The 20581-nt window shown below is 25.9% G+C and overlaps 1 protein-coding gene across 1 annotated transcript; it reads right to left on the bottom strand.

Moving 5' to 3' along the window:
- Positions 1-2571: 2571 nt before the first annotated feature.
- Positions 2572-19653, bottom strand: LOC129972755 (ubiquitin-conjugating enzyme E2 variant 2-like). The gene is made up of 4 exons (XM_056087006.1): positions 19545-19653; positions 11236-11384; positions 8301-8426; positions 2572-3502 (listed from the first exon to the last, which is right to left on the bottom strand). The coding sequence occupies exons 1-4, from the start codon at positions 19567-19569 to the stop codon at positions 3362-3364; spliced, it is 441 nt and encodes a 146-aa protein (XP_055942981.1). The 5' UTR covers positions 19570-19653; the 3' UTR covers positions 2572-3361.
- Between the last annotated feature and the right edge of the window lie 928 nt (positions 19654-20581).

Here is a 20581-nt window from a genome sequence, read left to right as displayed (position 1 = left end):
ATCTTACTCTTTGCCTCACATGCCAAGAGTGAGGATCTGTATGCTTTAAGAAAGAAGTTGTACTTTTCAAGCACAGAAATGTGAAATCTTGCTAAGTGGGTGGTGTCCCCATATGAGAGTACTTTCAGGCCACGCAATTTGATACATTCAGAAACGAATCTTACAAGAGGAGGGCACGAACTGGAAAATTGAATTCGGGATGGGATTTTGTGTGATGGTAGTATATCTCTTTAGGATATTCATTCAATAAAATTTTAAAGCGCAATAGCCAGCCACTTCCGAGAAAACAACCCTCAAACTTTGAGCATAGCTTAAATATGTGTAATTTTCAACTGTCGCTGGAAAGGTGCACTAGGGAGAACATCCGTGAGACCAGGGTTCTTTCCTGGACTTGTTTTTCTTTCTTCTTTTCATTTCCTTCCAAAAATATTTCACAATTTACAAATAATTTTAATAAATGCTTTTAATTTTTAATACATATAAAATTTTAATTCTCTTAATTCTTGATTTATAATTTAATTTTTAAAAGAAAAATATTTAAATTAAATTAATAACTTAGATATTTCAATTTAATATATTATTAATTTTGTATATAAGCTTTTCAACTTAATGTATCATTAATTTTTAGTTTGACATGTTACTAATTTTGTTAAATGCAAAATTATGCTCATTCACATGGTATTGGAATTGTAATTATAATTATAGAGAGACAGAAACACGTTCAGAATGCTCTTCCGATAGCATCGTCAAGACTTTCAACAACAGTTGCAAATTACAAATATTTAAGCTATGCCCAAAGTTTGAGGATTATTTTCTCGGAAGTGGCTAACTATTTCGCTTTAAAATTTTATTAAATGAACAACCTAAAGGTATACTACTATCATACAAAATCACATCTTGAACTCAATTTTCCAGTTCATACCCTCCCCTTGTTAGACTAAATTATGAATTAATATCTTAAGGATATTGAAGGAATTTGATTGACCAATTAATTGATTTGTTAAAATTGCAATCTTTAAGAACTTAAAAAAAATTCATTAAACATTTTTTTTGGATATGTTAAATACAATTAATCCTATAAAAGCCAAATTTCATCCCAATATTATCTATAGTTCTGACAGAAAATAAGATTCTTCCTTTGAACAACAAAGTGGATTTTCTTTTTGACATAAAAAAAATTTAGAAATTGACCTCCTTGGCAGACCTCTGGTGGAATTGTGACCTCTTTGGTGGAAAGAGTTAAGGAGTAAAAAATTATCAATCTTATACTGTTTCTGAAATGTAGTTGCATTTCTTTTTTCTCAGTTTTTAACAATATCAATTGATTTTTTCCTCCAGATAACTTTCAAATATTTTTAATAATCTCACATTATTTGCTTTAAATATCATTTACTTGGTACAGTTTAGCCAAGGATAAATCTTCAACACAAAAACAAAATATCAAGCACAATTCATACACTCCCTTGCTGAAGAATTATGCATTATGTTGAAAAAACAATATGTATGTACTCTATTTTAATTGCTAAAAATAATCTGTTTTGGTTGTTGAAAAGAACTTGGTCTAATTTTATGCCCGATTATTTCTTTTTCACCCACAATCTATTGGGTTATAATACGAGTTGCATAATATATAGTCTAATTTAAAAATCCAGCCTCATTCTTTCATTTAAAAAAAATTGAGTTTATAATTATAGATTATGATATGAAACTAAAGAAAATTGATTTTCAAAATATTTATAAACGATTCCCAAGGACTAAAGGCTTTTAAAGTTATTTAAGACTTTTAGAAGATATTTACATGATTTTGGTCCATTTCATTCCTAAGCTTAAAAAATTTCAAATGCAACAATAATATAAAAATAGCAGCAGTCTTCAATTTAGATGAAACTTCTCTTTGAAGGGAGTGGGGGAGAAGTTACTATCATGAAATTTTTCATACAATCTGAAATAGTCCATAAGATTTAATTAAAATTAATATACAATATATCAGAGATGGATGCTACCTTATTTTAAAAATCTAGAAAATTACTACAAAGGACCAACCTAATTTCGAATAATTCAGTGTATAAATGCGAATGAATAGCCATGCAAATTCACATTTTGAAATTAGTTAGTTTTTAATTATTAAAAATTTAAATTCAAATACAATATTTCACAGTTGCTTAAAAAGTCCTCTTTCTAGAGAGAGGATTTTAAGATTAGGAATTGCAGTACGTTTATCAACAATTTAAAGTTCAGCAAAACATTTTGGTGCAGAAAATAGCTTTCCAGTTTGCCATTCAGAGGTGAAAATTGAAATATTCATAAAAAAAAATATTAGATATGAAATGCTATTAGAAAAGCAATGGCTCATAGAATGCCAAGTTATATACTGAAATGCTCCAGTATTTAATAATTATTTCCAAAATATTTATCATAAAGGGTCTGAAAGGGCTTTTCTAACCTAAAACATGCTAATATTCTCATTAAACAAATTATCTACAAAGATTTCATTGAATGTAGAGCATTTAAGCAACCAACGATATTGAAGGATGCATGATATTCTCTTTGTACAAAATAAAGCACACAATAGAGGTAAGAAAACTAATTTATTAAAATTAAACTTTTATTCGAAGTCTTTTCAGTGTAATCAGATGATGAATCCATCATGAAAACCAAGACGAGAGAAGCTCCATACATTTCATTAATGGATCCTGGAATCTTAGTTAAAACATACTTGAAACAAAAAAAATCCAACATAAATGTGTCATGACACAAATACAATTTGTTAAATAAAAACTATCATAATCATAATTTAAACAGTCATAGAAAAAAAAATATTGGTACTTGGTTTGAAAGGAATACATATGTGAAGAGAAATAACATGCAAGCACACGAAATTGTACATACACCGATATAAAATTTTTAATTACAGCTTTTTTTTTTGTATGGCATTCTTCATCTCAAAATGAAAATGTAAAAATTAAAAATAACAGCTACATCTTAGCCAATGTGCCTTTTAATATCTACAGTATATGCAAGAACAAAAGGCACAATAGTTTTAAGTATCATTCGCAAAATCGCGTGCTAATGCATGTGTGAACTTTTAATAACTTTTTTTTATTTATTTTCCCATAAGGTTTCTTTTATTTAAAGCTGATTAATTGCATTTACTAGTACCTTGCTTTCATAATTAAGACAATCTGCAGTGTCCACATAGAGCAGTGGAGGGAGCCCAACAAGGTAGTGTAAAGCATTTAATGTACAAAAAGACTTGAATCTTTTACTTCCTGTAGTCCACTTGGGCAAAAAAAGTACCAAGCAACGGAATGCCTGGCAACAAACAGAATAGTCGTTCGAACCCATACTATGTGCATGGAGGCTAAAAAGCAGAGCCTTCAGGAGGTTGACTTAGCCTTTGATTTTCTTTTAAAGTCATTGCTCTCCGAAGCTCTTGAAGGACTGTTTTAATGGAGTAGTTTCTCTGCCAGTGACTTAATACAGGAAGGCTTCTTTTATCCACCTAATTAGAAGAAAACAAATTTTAGAAATGGTCACATGTCTTCAATTAAAAAAACTTGTCAAGAACTGAATAACTGACAATTATTGGTAACTAAAATGGCTAACTTGCCAAATAAGCTTTTGCTTACCAGCGATAAAGGTAAACAAATAACAACTTAAGAGAACACTCAATGCAAGTACATGAACTTTTAATATAAACATATTAAGCACCTTCATAACTTTCCAATGTATTCAAAATAATACTGAACATTTTAAATATAATGAAATGATTTGAAATTCTTAATTTTTCTAGACTATAATAGGAAAAATATGAAATGGAATATATTTTTAAAGAATATTAAAATTTTGATTTAACCATATTACTTTACCTGCTCTAATGAGTAGATAAAATAATCAAAAATTATGGTTCAGATTTCAAACTTTTTTTTTTTCAATCCAAAAATTTTACTGATAAATTCTTTTTAAAAAAATAATTATCTTCCATCAATATTCAAAATCTTTTGCGATTCAAATTATATTTAGATGCTCCTTTGGAACATTAGCATGAAGAAAACTTAAAACTCAATATCATTATTATTTTGTCCATACAAGAACATATAAAAACCACTTATCAAGGTATTAATAAGACTAATATTTGAAATTTATTAATAAACAAAATGCTTCATGTTATAATAAGTAAACTTTTAGATCAAAATTATAAACTATTAGAAAGTATTTTTATATTTAATACATTAATGTCAATTTTTAATTATTTTAATCATCAATGTTAATTTCTTTTTAATTTTGTAAACCCCAAGGAAAAATTCAAAGTAGAATTTTATTGATATGCATAGAGCTTTAAAAGAATAGGAGTTCAATATGTAAAATATCATAAATTAAAAAATGAGAAACTTAATGATGGTTCCGTTATCACACATCTATAGGCTATTTTTTAAAATTACTCACATCTTAAATGCATTACTTTGAATTCCCCCTCTTATATCTTAAAAGGGTTCCTACAGTTTCTGCTCAAGAATTTCAGATTTTTTCTCCCCCAAGGCTACTCTCACTATTTTTAAGATTTCCAATAAAATGATGTACCATTAACTAATTTAGCAAGTTTGTTACAAAATAGTTGAACATGAATTTTCGTTCTACATTACAATAAAGTTTCAAACAAATGAACACCATAAAAATCTCACTTTTTTTTCAGGATTCAAAAAACTTTTCATGGTTGAATATACAAAAATGTACCAGGTACAAAAAATACTATTGTGTGTGGGAGAGATGTTTTTTTTTATTTTTATTTTTATTCCCAAATCATTAAGCATTATATTTAAACTTTTCTGCACTCTAATTCTGATCCCTCCTTTTTTGTTGAAAGGGAAAATGGATAGATTGATAGATCATTTGTCGGCTGAGCTTCCTCTAATAATTTTTCTATCTTTCAATTCTACAAATAAACATTTTTTTTTTTTCCATATTTAGTTCCTTAAGAAACCCTTCCTTCTTTGAGTTTAGAGTCTTTTTTTTTCTTTCTTTTCTTAATTTTCAGGGTATTCCAAGTATTTGTTTTGATCCTGCAACAGACAATTTTAGTTCTTTTGTGATTTCAAGGCAATATGAGTATTTCATGTTCGGCTATAAAAGTTTGTTCTTTCAGATTTTCAGTTTTGATTTTTTATTACAGTAATAACTCCCTTTTTGCATCACCTTACTCAGAAGAGAATATTAATAGTTTATGTATTATTTACCATAATTTGCTAATGATTTTATCTTTTCCTAAATCCCATAGAAAAAGAAAAACTATTTAAACAGTTTCTGATTTATCATATATTTGAAATTAAGAAGTTGGTATTACTATTTTACAACTTTAACATAGAAAAGAATTAAACTCAATAATTATATAATTGCATTTTTTTTTTTTAAATATGCTAAACTGTCATAACTATTTGATTTCAATTTTCTGGGATCAATTTAACTTAAGCATCTAACTACTCTGAAGTGGTGATTCTTTCTAAGATATATTTTAGCATCTTCAAAATAAATGTTTGGCAAGGTAATTTTAAATAAAAAATATTCTTTCCAGGAAAATTAACGTGTTTTAAAATCTGCATTCAGTGAATTATTTTTTACATACACAGCAAACTTTATGAAAATTAACTGGAATTTTCAATTTTAAAATATAGATCATTTCTTACTTTCATAAATTTTCAAGCTGGGTGCAGAAGTAAGGGAAAAATTAGGTATTGGATGATTTTTTTTTTTAAGATCTTGGAAACAAAAATTAAAAGGAGCTTCTGAAAAATTTATTATTTAAGGCCTTAAAAAAAATCAGCCGTTTCTGCATGGTGTCTCCAAAAATACACGGCAAAATTCTAAAGCATCTGCCAGCCAACTTCTCATTATTTTAAGGGGGCATCATAATTATATAAAATGCAACCGGGAGGAAAATATCTCCAAACAAGATAGAATATACAGTAGTCCTTTGAACACTACTTTAAAACTAATAATTTGATACTCGTATTTTTCTTTCTTTCAAAATTATTATGATACAAAGAGAAAGTACTGAATAATTGATTTTGCAATTAGACTCAATTTTTCTTGCATTCCAATGAAACTGTTTTTTTTTTCACACATATTTTTTATTAGGATTGCAAAAAAAATAACAGAAATTTCGCAATCTATAAAATAGTAGTAATTTTTTATTTGAAAATTTACTGAAGAAAGTATGAATGAATACAGATATAAAAATATGAACGAATCAAGTTAAATAATAAATTTAAAAAAGGATTAAATATGTCAACTTAAAAAATGAAATAAATTCAAAGCAGTATAAATCCATTTTATTATTTGTAATTTATTATAAGAAAAGAAAATAGATAATTGAATGCAAACGTATATAAAATTTTTTCCATATCTTAATTTACTGTTGATGAAAATTTATCTCAAAAATTATATGTCATTAGAAGCCTTCAGTAGTCAGCTTTTCATTCAGAAACTAATAGGATTGATTTAGTAATTAATGCCAACTGACTTTGATGATTTGCATCTTATCACACAAAATGAAAATACTGCAAAACAATAAACAAAGTGTATTCTAACAGATTTTAGATACACATTCAAAGTAACATAATTAATTAGTGAGATCCCTCCAGTAATTAAAATTGGGCAAAATATTATGTTTTATTTTGTAATATATCACAAAAACCAAAGTTCATTTTTAATATATATATATATATATTAAATAAGGCAAAATAAGACTAATAATAAAGATATTTTTCAAAAGAAATAAAATAATAATAATTAAAAAAACAAACAGCTGCTTAAGATTTTTTACTTTCTATAAAAATAATTTTGATGACTTTTTTTTAAAAATTTCATATTGACTATTTAAGCATTACTTTGTAAAGATTTGATCATTTTTATTTTTAAATTAAACATAAAAATAAAGTACAATATCATGACGTCAAAATATCACCACTGTCAATCTAATTTTAATTATTTCAAAAAAAAAAAAAAAAAAAAAAAAGGAACTATAAATCAACATGTTTATTTTTTTAACCATAAAGGGTTGAATATTAAGAATTATAAATAAGTTTGCTTACTTTTGCTTAAAAATTTCTTTCCATGAATAAATAAAGTTTTGGTTTCAAATTTTAAGAAATTCTTTTATCATATCTTTCGGTATACATTGTTTGAAAACTAACAAAAAAGGTTATAGTTAAATGATCCAATCAATTAATTAAATATAAATGAAATGTAATATAAAAGAAAAAATTTCCAGCGTAATTCAGACTATCTAAGATGACATGAAAATACAAAAATGGGTCCAGATGCCAGAACAATTTACATACATTTTAAAGTGGTTTCAATAATAAAAATGTTTTCCTTGATTTTAACTTCTGTACACTGCCAGCAATAAGATGAGTTCAGATTTTTTTTTTTTTTTTTTTTTTGACAGAATGTAACACATAAAGCTACATCATCATCATGATAAATTTTCATATGAAGCTAAGAACAAAATTGGCTTCAAATTAATACTAAAGACTAATTATTGCACTATCAGAAATTCTTTATTATTTTATTAATTTTTCACCTGGTAATGAAAGGCTAGAATGTTTTATAACTACAATCTAATAATATATATGATTTTTAAAAAACCAGTCTGTTCTAATAGTTTTATTCTGGAAAGAAAAAAATTTTAATCATTCACCTATCAGATGCCATCATTCCACCATTTGAATTAGGTATTGCAAATAATGCAAAGTATATATATTTTACGTTAAATTCATTTTAATGGATTATTTTAAATAAAACCAAATTCTGTGCAATTCTGCACTAATTTTTCCCCCCCCCAATACCTTTACTAAAAATTGTATCTAAATTCCTTTGATAAAAAAACAAAAACAAAAAAAAAAACAAAAAAAAAAAACAATTACAAAAATGTAATAATACTTGCAACATTTATTCTTATATCAATATGATTTGCAGAAACAGAACAGCAAGCTTTATATTGTTAATTTTATTTTACTTTTCAAATTTATTGTTTACTAATCTAGTAAAGGCGATGGCATAGAAACACCTGGATTGTTTATGTTGAAAAAGGATTTAAAAAAGAGTGGTATTCACAACAAACATATTAGAGAAGTTAAAGAAAAAGAAAAAAAAAAAAAAAAAAGAATATTCTAATTTTAAAGCACAATTTATTTTATTTCATAAAACTTAGAAGTTATAATAAGTTTATTGTGAGAAAACAACAATTCCCTTATTCCATTTTAAAACAACGCAAAAAAAATAAAATAAAGGATTATACTCACAGTGCCAGAGCTTTCACTAACACCAGTCATCTTAATTTTAGATATAAATCTAACAGTTGGAGGTTCATCAGGATAATTACTACCACATTCTACTTTCAAACTGTATATTCTGTTTTCATAAGGTGTCTAAAGGAAAAAATAAATAAGATGTACCCCAAAAAATACAAGCAATACATCAGAATGTACCCCAAAAAAACCTTATTATATTTACATCCCAAATCACATTATTATATTTTTAAAACATACTACATTATAATATTTTTATAACTTAAGTTTTGAAAAATATTTCTATAAATACATTCTTTATGAATAAATCATAATAGATAAGGCTTGAAGGAAAATGTACATAACAATTTTTGAAAATGTATGAGTTAAAAAGCAAAAGAATTTAAAATCAGTGATACTTTTTTTTTTGAAAAAGTAGATCCAATTCAGATTATATTTATTTTGAGTACATACAATACTATTTTACTAATAATCCACAATATCCATACAGGAGGGATGTGGGAAGTGGGAGAAGCTAATTCTTACTGACAAAGATTGTGGAGGGGGAAAAAAAAAAAAAGCAAATAAACAATTAGCTCAGAGAAAAAAAATTAAATAATTGTCTCAACAAAAAGAAGCATATCTAAAAAAATTATTATCTTCACAAGTTGATATCTTCACAAATTCTTTAGATGATAAATAATTACTCAGCTTGTTTCAATCTTCTAAGAGACTGGTACTGATATTTTTATATTTTCCAAGTTTCAAATAATTTATAATTATATGCGTATATTCACAAAATTTCACAAGCACTACTATCATTTTGATAATGCAACTTTTACAGTTGTAAATAGTGTTGAATCCAAATTATAAATGATGCTAAGTAAATTATATTCATGCAGCCTCAAATCAACATATATGATGATACATGCTGGATTGAATTTTGACAATCTACTGCTCGTAAGCACTAATGCATCTTCACCATAAGTTATATCTCTATGCCCAATTTTAGTCTTTTTCTTTATCAAAAAAATCATTACATGAAAAGAGCACATATGAAAAAAATTATACTTAGTCATCTAATTTTTGTTATATCTCTTTAATTATGACTTCTTAGCAAACAGTGAACATATTTAAAGATTTCAGAAACAGAAATTTTACATTAATCAGCATAACATTAATATTCATTATTTTTCTTTACATTTGCCATGAATTTACAAATAAAAATACAAACATATTTTAAAAAGTACTTTGTAGTAAAAGTGGATAAATCATTTATAATACAAAGTAAATCTATACAATCTTTTTACAATTTAAAAAATAACAACAAGAGATAACTTAATTTTGTCTCTCGCACCCAGTTATAATGAAGCAAGTAATTGCACTACTTTTATAATATTAAAAGTGTCCAGGTGATGTTAGTATGCAGGTAAGAGATGATTGAAAAAAAAAAAAAAAATTGAAAATGATTACTTCTGAAGAAAAGACAGTGTATACTATGTTTCATTACATCAAAATTGAAACAAATATACACAGCAACTACAGCATTCATTAAGTATGGGAAAACTATATTATCAAAATGATTATGCTCATTAATTTACACATGCTAAAAAGAGACAGTACTGAAAGAAGAAAGAAATGAAGCCACTGTCACCGTTGATAATAATCTACAGTCAAGATAACACATACAAAAAAAAAAAAAAAAAAAAATCAGCTACATTTTGATTTTATGTAACTAATTTGATACCCAATAAATGAAGAAAACTTAAACATATACACTTCATTTTGAATTAATTTTAACAGATTTATCTATTCATTTTTTTAATGAAGTCATAAAATGATTTAAACTTATGTATGTCTTTAATAATTAAGAAAAATCGACATTTTTTACTACAACAATTTCAGCACGAAATTGATTTTTACATCATCTAATCTTTTCAATGAAAACAGTTTTTTTTTTCTTGCATAATTTTTACTTTTTTTAAACCCTTAAAAAACATTTTAACCATATTTTAAGACAATAACTAGAAAAACCAGGCTGAATTAACATTTCATCCTGAGGTTTTTTTTTCAGTGCTAGATCAAGATATAAAGATTCTATTTATATTTAAATAAGACCTGAGTAAGTTTCACTATAGGGTATGCTTCTAATAATATTTCTGAAATGCTATTGTGGTTAATATTGTTTAATTTCAAATTCAAGCAAAGGTGAACAATCTGAATTTTATTCAATTTTATGCATTGTTGCTTTTTTTTTCTGATAAAATTCAATGTATAAAAAAAGGAAAAAAGAAAAATGGAAATACATTACATGATTAACAGAAAGTGCAAGACTTATAAAATAGAATGATATGTCTATCAAAATTTATAGTTTGAAAATATTTTACTGAGGAAGTCATTAAGGGAAGAGTTACATAAAACATAGAATTGAAATTTTTGGGTTCCATAATTTTGTGAAACCAACTGGTCAACAAAATTGAGCAGATAATTTAATACTAATTGGTACATATAAAACTCAGTGCAATTAAAGAGATTTTCCACATTAAAAACAGTAGAATAACAATTTCTTTATAACAGACATTTTAAAGCCATTTAATCCCATATGTTGGAGACTCTTAATCACATAATTAATTATTAAATTTTCTATTTTCATTCACTAGTTAAAAAAAATTATGCCAAATAAATGCTCAGCAGAATTTAAGAAATTCTTCATACTCAAATAAGGAACACAAAAACCTTAAAAACATTTTTCAGTATCTCCCAGTAACAGTATTAATATAATGACCTAAGCAACAGAAAATGATGTATTTCCCACTTTCAAAGAAATGAAATGAATAAATTTAATTTCATGCAGAATTAAGCAGCAACTTTACTTCCTAATACACGTTATATAATACTTCTTAGCTAAAAAAAAAAAAGCACTTATTGATAATACAAGAGTATTAGTTACCCGTGGTGGTCCAATAATCATTCCAGTCCATTGAGTTAAAGTCATATCACTGTCATCTTCTAATCCCCAGCTGATTGTTCCATCACCTACGCCTTTCTGTCCCTGCTCCAATTCTTCCAGGAGACGGAAATTACGAGGTACTACAACACCTAGCAAAGAAAAACAAAACTCAATAATATTAGAAAGAAACATATGAATAATTTAAGTATTTTTTCATAAAAATATATTAAATCTGAAAAAGTCCGATTGCACTGGAATTTATTTTATTGATAATTTACTTGGTATTTTATACCAAGCAAATTGAATAGCTAACAATAAAGTTCTACTATCAATATGAAATACCAAGAAAATTGCTGGCATCTTCAAAAAAAAAAAAAAATGCTTTGAATAATAAAATCAAAATTCGTTTGAGCAAAAATCTCCAGCTATTTAAAAGTAATTTATGCAAATAATATGCTAGGAAATTCAAATAAAAGAATGAAATTGTACTGCCAGAGATCAACAAGAACCATTGGACTTGAATTTTATTAAACTTTTTAAGCAATAAGGCAATGAATGCATCAAATCTTGCTTAAAATTTATGACAAATTAGTTATGGAAAACCCTTCTTCTTCAAAATCAAACAAAACAATTCCACTTTTTAGCTACACACACTCGAGCAGATACAATACAGAAATTGAGAACAGATCTGATTATTAAATTGTATAAACAATAATTTTTACAAACATTCACTCATTTTTGAGTGTCAATTTAAATTCCATTCACCATTATTTTTATTGTACTTTACTAACAATTGAGCATGTGTTTTAAAGAATTCATGACAAATTTCTTAAAGAACGAATATTCTTCATGCAAGGCTGAGGCAGCAGATATAAGATTTTTTTTTATCATATAGACAGGAAAAATTCAAGACTTTGTCCTACATACAAATTTATTCATAGTTAAGAAGATATCTTAGAAATAAAAAAAAATTTACATCATTAATGTTTACAAAGAAATACAAATGCAGTCGAAAGAATAAGAATGCTATTGATGTTGGACAAGCTGCAAAGCTATCTTCTTAAATACTAATGACTGCCATCATACATTTGTCATCGGTTGGTTTTAATGGCGAAAGAGCCATTCTTGGCCATATAGTGTCAAACATATGATCACATTTGTCATTGGAATTCTACAGAACAGAATATTACACTTAGAAAGTTTGTCAAGTTACAGTGGACAGTAAAGATGTATACTTTAAAAATAATTTTTTAAAGCCATTTTTTTTTTTACCAATATTATCAAAACAAATGAACTTTTAATAATTTTTTCATACTTCTGATATTATATGTGATTTAAATATTAAGAAACATCAAATCAAGGAGAATGTAATTTGCATGTATTATTTTAGGCATTTTTTAATCATAAAATCTCTTAACTTTCTTTTAACCTTCTAATTTAAACTCATTAAAATTACAGTTGCTTTAAGTCATGATAATTTCTTTTAAAGTTAAACTTGCAAATCCTTTCTAATACAACTGTTTTCAGTAGCTACTCATCTGTCATTTTTTTAAGTTATAGCTTAAAGAATAATGAGAAAAGGCAGAGCTAGAACACTTGAAACTACAATTTGAATTGATCTTTACTGTTTAATTTACGATATATCTCATTTCATAATTCACTTTAGTTGTGCTTTAATTATGCTTCTTAAAAATATTTTAATTGTTTACTTTTTAAAAATTTTATTGGATTTTTATGATATAGCTTTTTATTTATAGCTCCAGTATTTCATTTTTCAAAATAATGAAAACATAACATAATGTTGATTTTCAAATTTTAAATTTAATCATCTTAAATGAACTATTGATATTGAAAATAAAACCTTATCATTCTAGCTGCATTAAAAAAAATACAGATTCTTATAATTCTAATAAATTAAAATAATACAACTGGCATGATTACTAAAAATTTTATAAATAAATTTACCATTAATTACTTGATATTTGAACAGCTCTAGCCACATTCCTAATTTATATCTTTATATATCAGATTTAAAAAAAATTTATGTAAAAATAAACATACTTCATTACAAAATGAAAAACTTAGAAGTTCCTTAAAAAAAAAAAGTTGTGGAATGATATACAAAAACCAATGCAAAGTATCATTTTATGTCATTTCACTATATCCGATTTTAAAAAGAGTAATATCAATATTTTGTTTCCATAATACTCCTGGAACAACACTGTACTTAAGATGCTACAATTTTGTATAATCATTAATCTTTCCCATACACAATAAAAGTGGATGAATAAAACCTTGAACTTGAAGACAAGACTGGAATGTAATAATCATTTGTTCATTAAACAATGACTAAAAACACACTAATATGAAAAAATGAAATTAATAAAACATTTTCCTTGTAATAATTTCAATTACTTTATAATTTCACATATTTCCTATGGAAAAAATGATAATTGAAATTATGCCATCATGAACCTTAAATAATTTTTAAAAATTAAACTTGGAAAAAATGTGTTCCGACTCTGTAATGATTATCAAATTACTAACAAAATTCTTAAAAACACCTTCAAATTAAGAAATGCAATACAAGTTTTGAATGAATATGTCTAGAATTTTTAAATGAACACCAATCAATATTGTTTAGATCCTGCCAATCAATTTGGATAATGTATGTGCACTCAAGAAGCGAGACCATTTTACCCAGAACTACAAAAAAAAAAAAAAAACTTGAGCTATCTCAAAATTATCTTTTCAATAATACCTTTTGCCATTTAATTCTTTTTACTTTAATTAAAAGATACTTTACAAACAAAATATCTTTTTATCGGCTTCCTCTCCCATTGTTTTGATCAAGATATAAAAATTTACTTATTTTTTCCATGTTGGCAAAGGTTTTAGTGTATATAAGGCTATGCTTTTATAAAAATATTTAATTTTATTGTGTTTATAATTAAGTTTTAATTTCAGAACTAAATAATGGTGATAATTTTTAAAAGTTTTATTTTCATAACTGCTGTTTTGTTTTTATACACATATTAGGGCGATTTTCCTAAAAGTGAACCATACCTTCAAAAAATAAAATTTGTTTTTTTTTTTGTTTATAGATTAATTAAACACACAGTCTGAGCTATTTAATTCATGTTTTTTTTTTTTTGTTGTTTTTATATGTTCATAGAGGTCAAAAATAGTGCTTACAATATTGAAAAAATTTTGAATTCATACATGTACACTTTAATAATGTCTGTAAACAAATATTCTACACTTTTATTCAATTTTTGGCTTTTCAAAGTAGCTACAGGTATATTTTTATTTAGTTTAAAAAGGAAATTACTTTCATTTTAATTTTTTCAAATTGAAATTCATGATTTTAGATATATCTTAAAGGATGTCCTGCGCATCACATTAAAACTGCTATAAGTTTTACTAGCAGTACTAATTTTTTTTTCAGAACAGAAATAATTTCTAATCTGCTTTGTACTTTTAAGAAGAAAAAAAATTCTATTATTAAGACAAATTCATATTAATAATTTTTCAAAATATAAGCATTTTAAATTTGTCCTGTGCATTGTTCATGTTAAAATAAGTGTTTAAAAAAGGGGGAAAATAAAAGACATTCAGAAATTTTTGGTGTTTACATATTTATTTATGTTAAATGATAAAAAAACAGGATTTTTAAAAAATACAATTTAATTGATTGTTGTTACAAAAACATGCATCATCTGTCTTTAATATAAATCTGCAAAACTGTAGTATTCTCTTGAATTTACAATTTCAGGAGCTTTTATCTTTTTTACTATGTTATTCTGTGCGTAGAACAGTTTGTCTTCATGTTTAGACCATTTCCAATATGCACCATTTGTGCTCTTCGTCATCACAGATACTTCAGTTTCTGCATCTATAATTTGAATTACCAGTCCAGGGTATTCCTTACCATCATAATTTACCAAGATCCAGTTTCCTATCTCTATGTTGGTATCACTATGAGATTGTTCCTACATAATTGGGTTAGCTGCATTTAGGAAGAGGGATAGTCTATCATTTTGTGTGCATTTCATTCCGTGTAACTTTGAAATGTTCAAAATAGGCACAGCATTAATCCATACATCATTATTATGTGGAATATTTCTTTCTTCAACAAATAAAACTTTTGTTGCTGGCATTAGAACTTTTACCAGGTAGTAAAAAATCAGAAGCAGATTGTACAATGTGAGAAGATGTTTGCTTGCTCATAACTTTTTGACGAACAAGTGATTTTGCTCTTCTCCCAATACTGTCTACAACACCCTTCCCATGGGAAGTGGCAAAATATTTCCAGCTAAATGTTTTCTGGTTTTTAAAGCAAACTTCTTGTAGAAAAAGAGCCACAAATTTATTCTTGAATTCAGATGATGGGCCATCAGTCCAAATCACTTCTTCCAGTCGTTTATTTTCATCTGAATCGGGTTCCAGTTCAGAATAAAGCAACTGAACAAATTAAAAATGTTGAGCAAATATCCTGAGAGAATGCAGTTGCTGTGAATAAAGTCACACTGTTTCTAGACCAAAGAACGCTTTGAATTTCATTCTGATATTCACAGCTATAATTCATAGCAAAGTCTAGCTGAAGAACTCTGGCAGTTATTTTATGTAAATAAATATCTGCATCATGTGAATACATTATTAGTATCTCACCTATCATGTATTCTCTAAATATAACAACCTAAATATATCGAGAAATGTTATAAATCTCAGGAGTGTTCAAACAAATCACACTTGTCCCGTGCATCACAGCCAAAAAATCAACATAAACTATTAATTAAATTTTATGTTTACTAATATTGAGTACCACATCAATCCACTGATTGTTCTTTCATTAAAAAAAATTATAGTCTGTAAATCCAAGAAACATCACAGAAATTAATATTAATACCAGTATGATCAGAAATTCTGATTTTTTGTGAATCCTGTGCATCACACGTGCATTTCAATTTTTTTTGTTTGCTTAATTTTTAAATGTAGAAAAAAAAATTGCATATCATTTTGAAGTGCAAGTTAAGGACTTATACCTCATAATTTTCAAAACATTACCTTAATTTCAGTAAAATTTATTGATTTAAACCCATGTAAATGTCCCGTGCATCACGTAAGAACTGCCCTATAAGTTTTAAAATGCATAATATAATGGTCTTAATGAGCATAGCTATTAATTAAAATAGCACAAGTTACATGTCTAGCAAAATTTGAAGTTTAAAATTATTTTACGAGGAAGTCATTAAGACCACATTAAACAAAATATTAAATGGAAATTTTTGGGAACAATTAATTTAGGCAAACCAGTTTGCCACTTTGAAAATATTTAGTTTGAAAAATAATTTAGGATCCATTATAGTAACAATATAATAACCAAATTATAGACAGAATTGATAATTAAATTTAATATTTATTAATTAACAGTGAAAGAACCAAAACTTGTCAAATATAACACCAAAACAAAAGTGTCATTGCAATTTTATGACCGTGCTTCTAACTTACGTTAATTAATAAGCACCTTCACCAAATTGCCAATCCTTCACTGTCAATTAATAAGGACCAAAAACACTTATTAATGAACATTAAGTTATACAATAGGGAACTGAAGGCAATTTTATGGATTCTTAGTTCACTATAAGAAACTTAATTTCAAAAAAACGCATAGATAACTGTATAAAATTAAATCAATGCCAATTCATCACACTGGTTTAAATTTAAGAGTAAAATGAAGCATAACACATAATCCCAATAGACTGAAAATCAACGAAAGAAATAACCATTAATGCAAATATAAGTTTTAAAATGCTCTATCAGAGATCATCATTTCACAAATAGATAATCATATATAACCTTAATAATGATAGATAGACACCTCAGGATAAAAGTCATACTGATTAGAAGCATTAAATGTCAATTTGACAAAATAAGATGTTTGAACAAATTTGTCGAAAATATATGAGGGTAAAGACTAGAATATTTAATGACTTAAGAGATACTCTTATAAAAGAATGAAATTTTTCAGGAAAAATAAAAATTTTACTTCTATAAAAATTTAACTTTGGATCAATAATGCAATGCTTTAGATTACAATTATCTTAAAAGATAATTTTAAATATAATTTTGATCAGATTGGACAATTCTAGATAACTAAACTCTTTCTTGTAACCCGTTAAATAAGATTATCTAACAAGCAAAATATGTCCAATTATTTCTTGTCTAGCTATCAACAATTAAATTACAAAAGAGTGATAAATTATATTAATAACCCAGATAGTTTTTACATGAAAAATTTTAAACAAAGATATACAATTATTCAAAAAACAACAAAAAGGAAGGAGACCATAAATCTCATTTCATAAACAGTTGAAGATACATGTATCCAAAATGATAATTAAGGTTGTAAGTCTTCTCATAATTCAGTTGCAAATTTTAAGCTCTTTCTTGTGTTAGTTTAATTTGCAGTAATACAGATGAAGCCATAGTAATATTTATTTAAACTTCATTAGTTTATTTAAATAATATTCAAGATTAGACAACCAAAGCCTCAGATAATACTAATCTTTGAATAATTAATGCTAGAATGCTTTCTATTTTCTTCCATTATTTCAAAGAAAATAGTAAAAATATAATAAATCAGAAAAATAATGAAATTACCATAATAATAATGATAAATTTAGCACAACTACATATCCAAATGTCAAGCAAAATAACATTTTAATTGATTTAAAATATTTAGTTTATTTATTTTTATAAATTAGAAGAATAAATTTAAATTCCAGAATTAAAAAAAACAACTTAGAAAAAATAAAACTTTTAAAAATAATTCTACCAGAGAAGTAACTTCATTTTTTAAAATGTAATAAATGCTTTAACATACACATATACACAAGGAAATAACTTTAATAAATTTATAATTTAAAATGTTTCATATTTATCCCCCTTGAAGAAACATTTCTACAGTTTCTTGTACTATATTTTGCTGTTACTTAGAGCAATTATTTACATATATATTTCTAATTGCAACCAAAATAACATATTACACAATACTTTTAGTAAAAGAATCTTGCTTATTTTGTAATAATTTAATGATCCGATTTTCTTTTCCTCTAGACAGCTCTAATTACTGTGATAAAACACTATGTTGCAATTTTTTTAATATTATAATCATTACAATAGGAAACATTACTGAACAAAGTTATATGAATGTATAGAATTTACATTTTTAGTAGAGGGATATTTCTCACAACATTCATGTCTAATAGAATAAGCTTTTAAAGATAGTTAAACCAACATAAATGAACAGATATACAGGAAGTGTATTTCTACCCTAGTTTTATGAAATATAATTGTATTCATAGGATATCTTCAAACAAACCTGATCCACGTTTTAGCACAAAGTTTTTTCTACAAAGACTGTAAGTTTCATTAATTATTGAAAGCTAGCATATACAATTTTTTCAACATTCAAGTATGAGAACAATTTTAATAAAATTTTAAACATTACAAAAATATTACCATTTTTTTGTTAAAAATTTCAATACATGGAAATTTCCGATAGAATCTGAGAATTAGATGATCATTTCTTCTTTAGATTATAATGTTTTTGAACAACATTGGTGATAAAATATTCTTTATCATAAAACGTATATACCACTCTGATATCATATAGATCTGAAAATAAATAATTCATTGTAACAATGTTCTTTGATGTTCTGATAGCAATTATGCATTCTTTCTTGAAAAATATCTCTTGACATGTGAGATAATCATTTCTTTACATACATCACTAGTTTCATATAGGAAAAATTCTAAAGATTTAAATAAAATAAATGAATATAATTTTTACTATGATTACACGGTTGAATAAATTTAAAATTCTTACACAATATACAAAACGACTAGCATTAATTATTTCAATTAAAAAAAAACTTAATAATGAAGGACGTTTAAATCAAAGCATTTTTAACACCCGATTCTTTTTCCAAGCTTAAAGGCTCGATACAAACATTATATACTACCTAACAGCATAATTATTAAATACACTTAAAATTTAAATTATTTTTAAACACATACATCTACATATTGGTATATTAAGCACAAAGTCGCAATAACTCATCCAGGAAGACATTTATGACAAGAATTCTTCATGGACATAAACAATGTAATGTTCATTTACAAAAGAATCAAGAGACGAAATAAAAATCATGAGATACTTTGAAAATATACGAATCAATTATTTTTCTGCAAATACAATAGTTAAAAAACAAATTATACTGTAATATTATATATTCAGGACATACCAGATCCGCCGGTGGGAGCCGCCATATTTGAGTATAACTATCAATCGCAGCAAAAAACGAGTAAACGCATTGTGAGAAAAGGCGATGCCATTAGGAAAATAGAATTCATATTGCCTTTTAACACCAAAGTAGTGTCTACGATGTTATTATATAAATATTTTTGCTCCCATTATTTTTAAATATTTGTTCCAACAATTGAATTAAATCAATGAATCTGATTTTCTAAGAATTCTAATTACATGCAAATAAAGCATTTCAAAAAAATTATCATTTCGTTTTGAGCATTTTCTATAAAGTATGTATTTTTAGCTCTATATATTATTAACAACTATCTATTTTGTTATGTATACTATCTTATGATTGTTCCTACTTTATCATTTTCTTTCCAGTGCATCATCCATCTACTGGGGTATGTGATTTCGATTGAATTCAATAAAGAAGATACCTTCAAGACCTTTCCGCAAAAATATTTATCTTTCTTCTCATGGTTAATCTGTATTTTTCCACCTTTTCTTTAAATATAAGAAGATGTGTGTAAGTGATTTTGTGTCTACTGAATTTTATATATATTTTTTTATTTATCATATGTAGAAGAGGGAATTTTCGAGACGAGAACACGAATTTTGCTTCATGAACTGTTCACTATTCATTTTTGCAGTTGAAATCCACTTTTGAGAAATAAAACATGCTTTCTCGATGAAATCGCTTTCTTTTAGAAAAATGAACATTAACTCGTATAAAAGAAAATGTTACTTTATAGTATTGGCAGATTAAACTATAAAATGATTAATTTTATATCGAATACAATGGACATTATAAATGCAATTCTTTGACACATGCCGACTTAGGCATCTTTGAAAGAAATTCTGGGCGATGGAGATTTTTATCATTTCGTTCGAAGTATGAGAAGAGTACTGATCATCAGTTTTTTAGAATTAGAAATAATTAAATAAAAAAGTAGGATTTGGAAATAAGTAAACACTTTAGAATAAAATTAAATAATTTCTGCATGCATTATTAGCCACAAGAATGATGTA

Source organism: Argiope bruennichi, chromosome 6 (genome assembly GCF_947563725.1).
Source record: "Argiope bruennichi chromosome 6, qqArgBrue1.1, whole genome shotgun sequence".
NCBI lineage: Eukaryota > Metazoa > Arthropoda > Arachnida > Araneae > Araneidae > Argiope > Argiope bruennichi.
The sequence above is the reverse complement of the archived record's forward strand: the minus strand, read 5'-3'. Positions and strand labels throughout refer to the sequence as shown.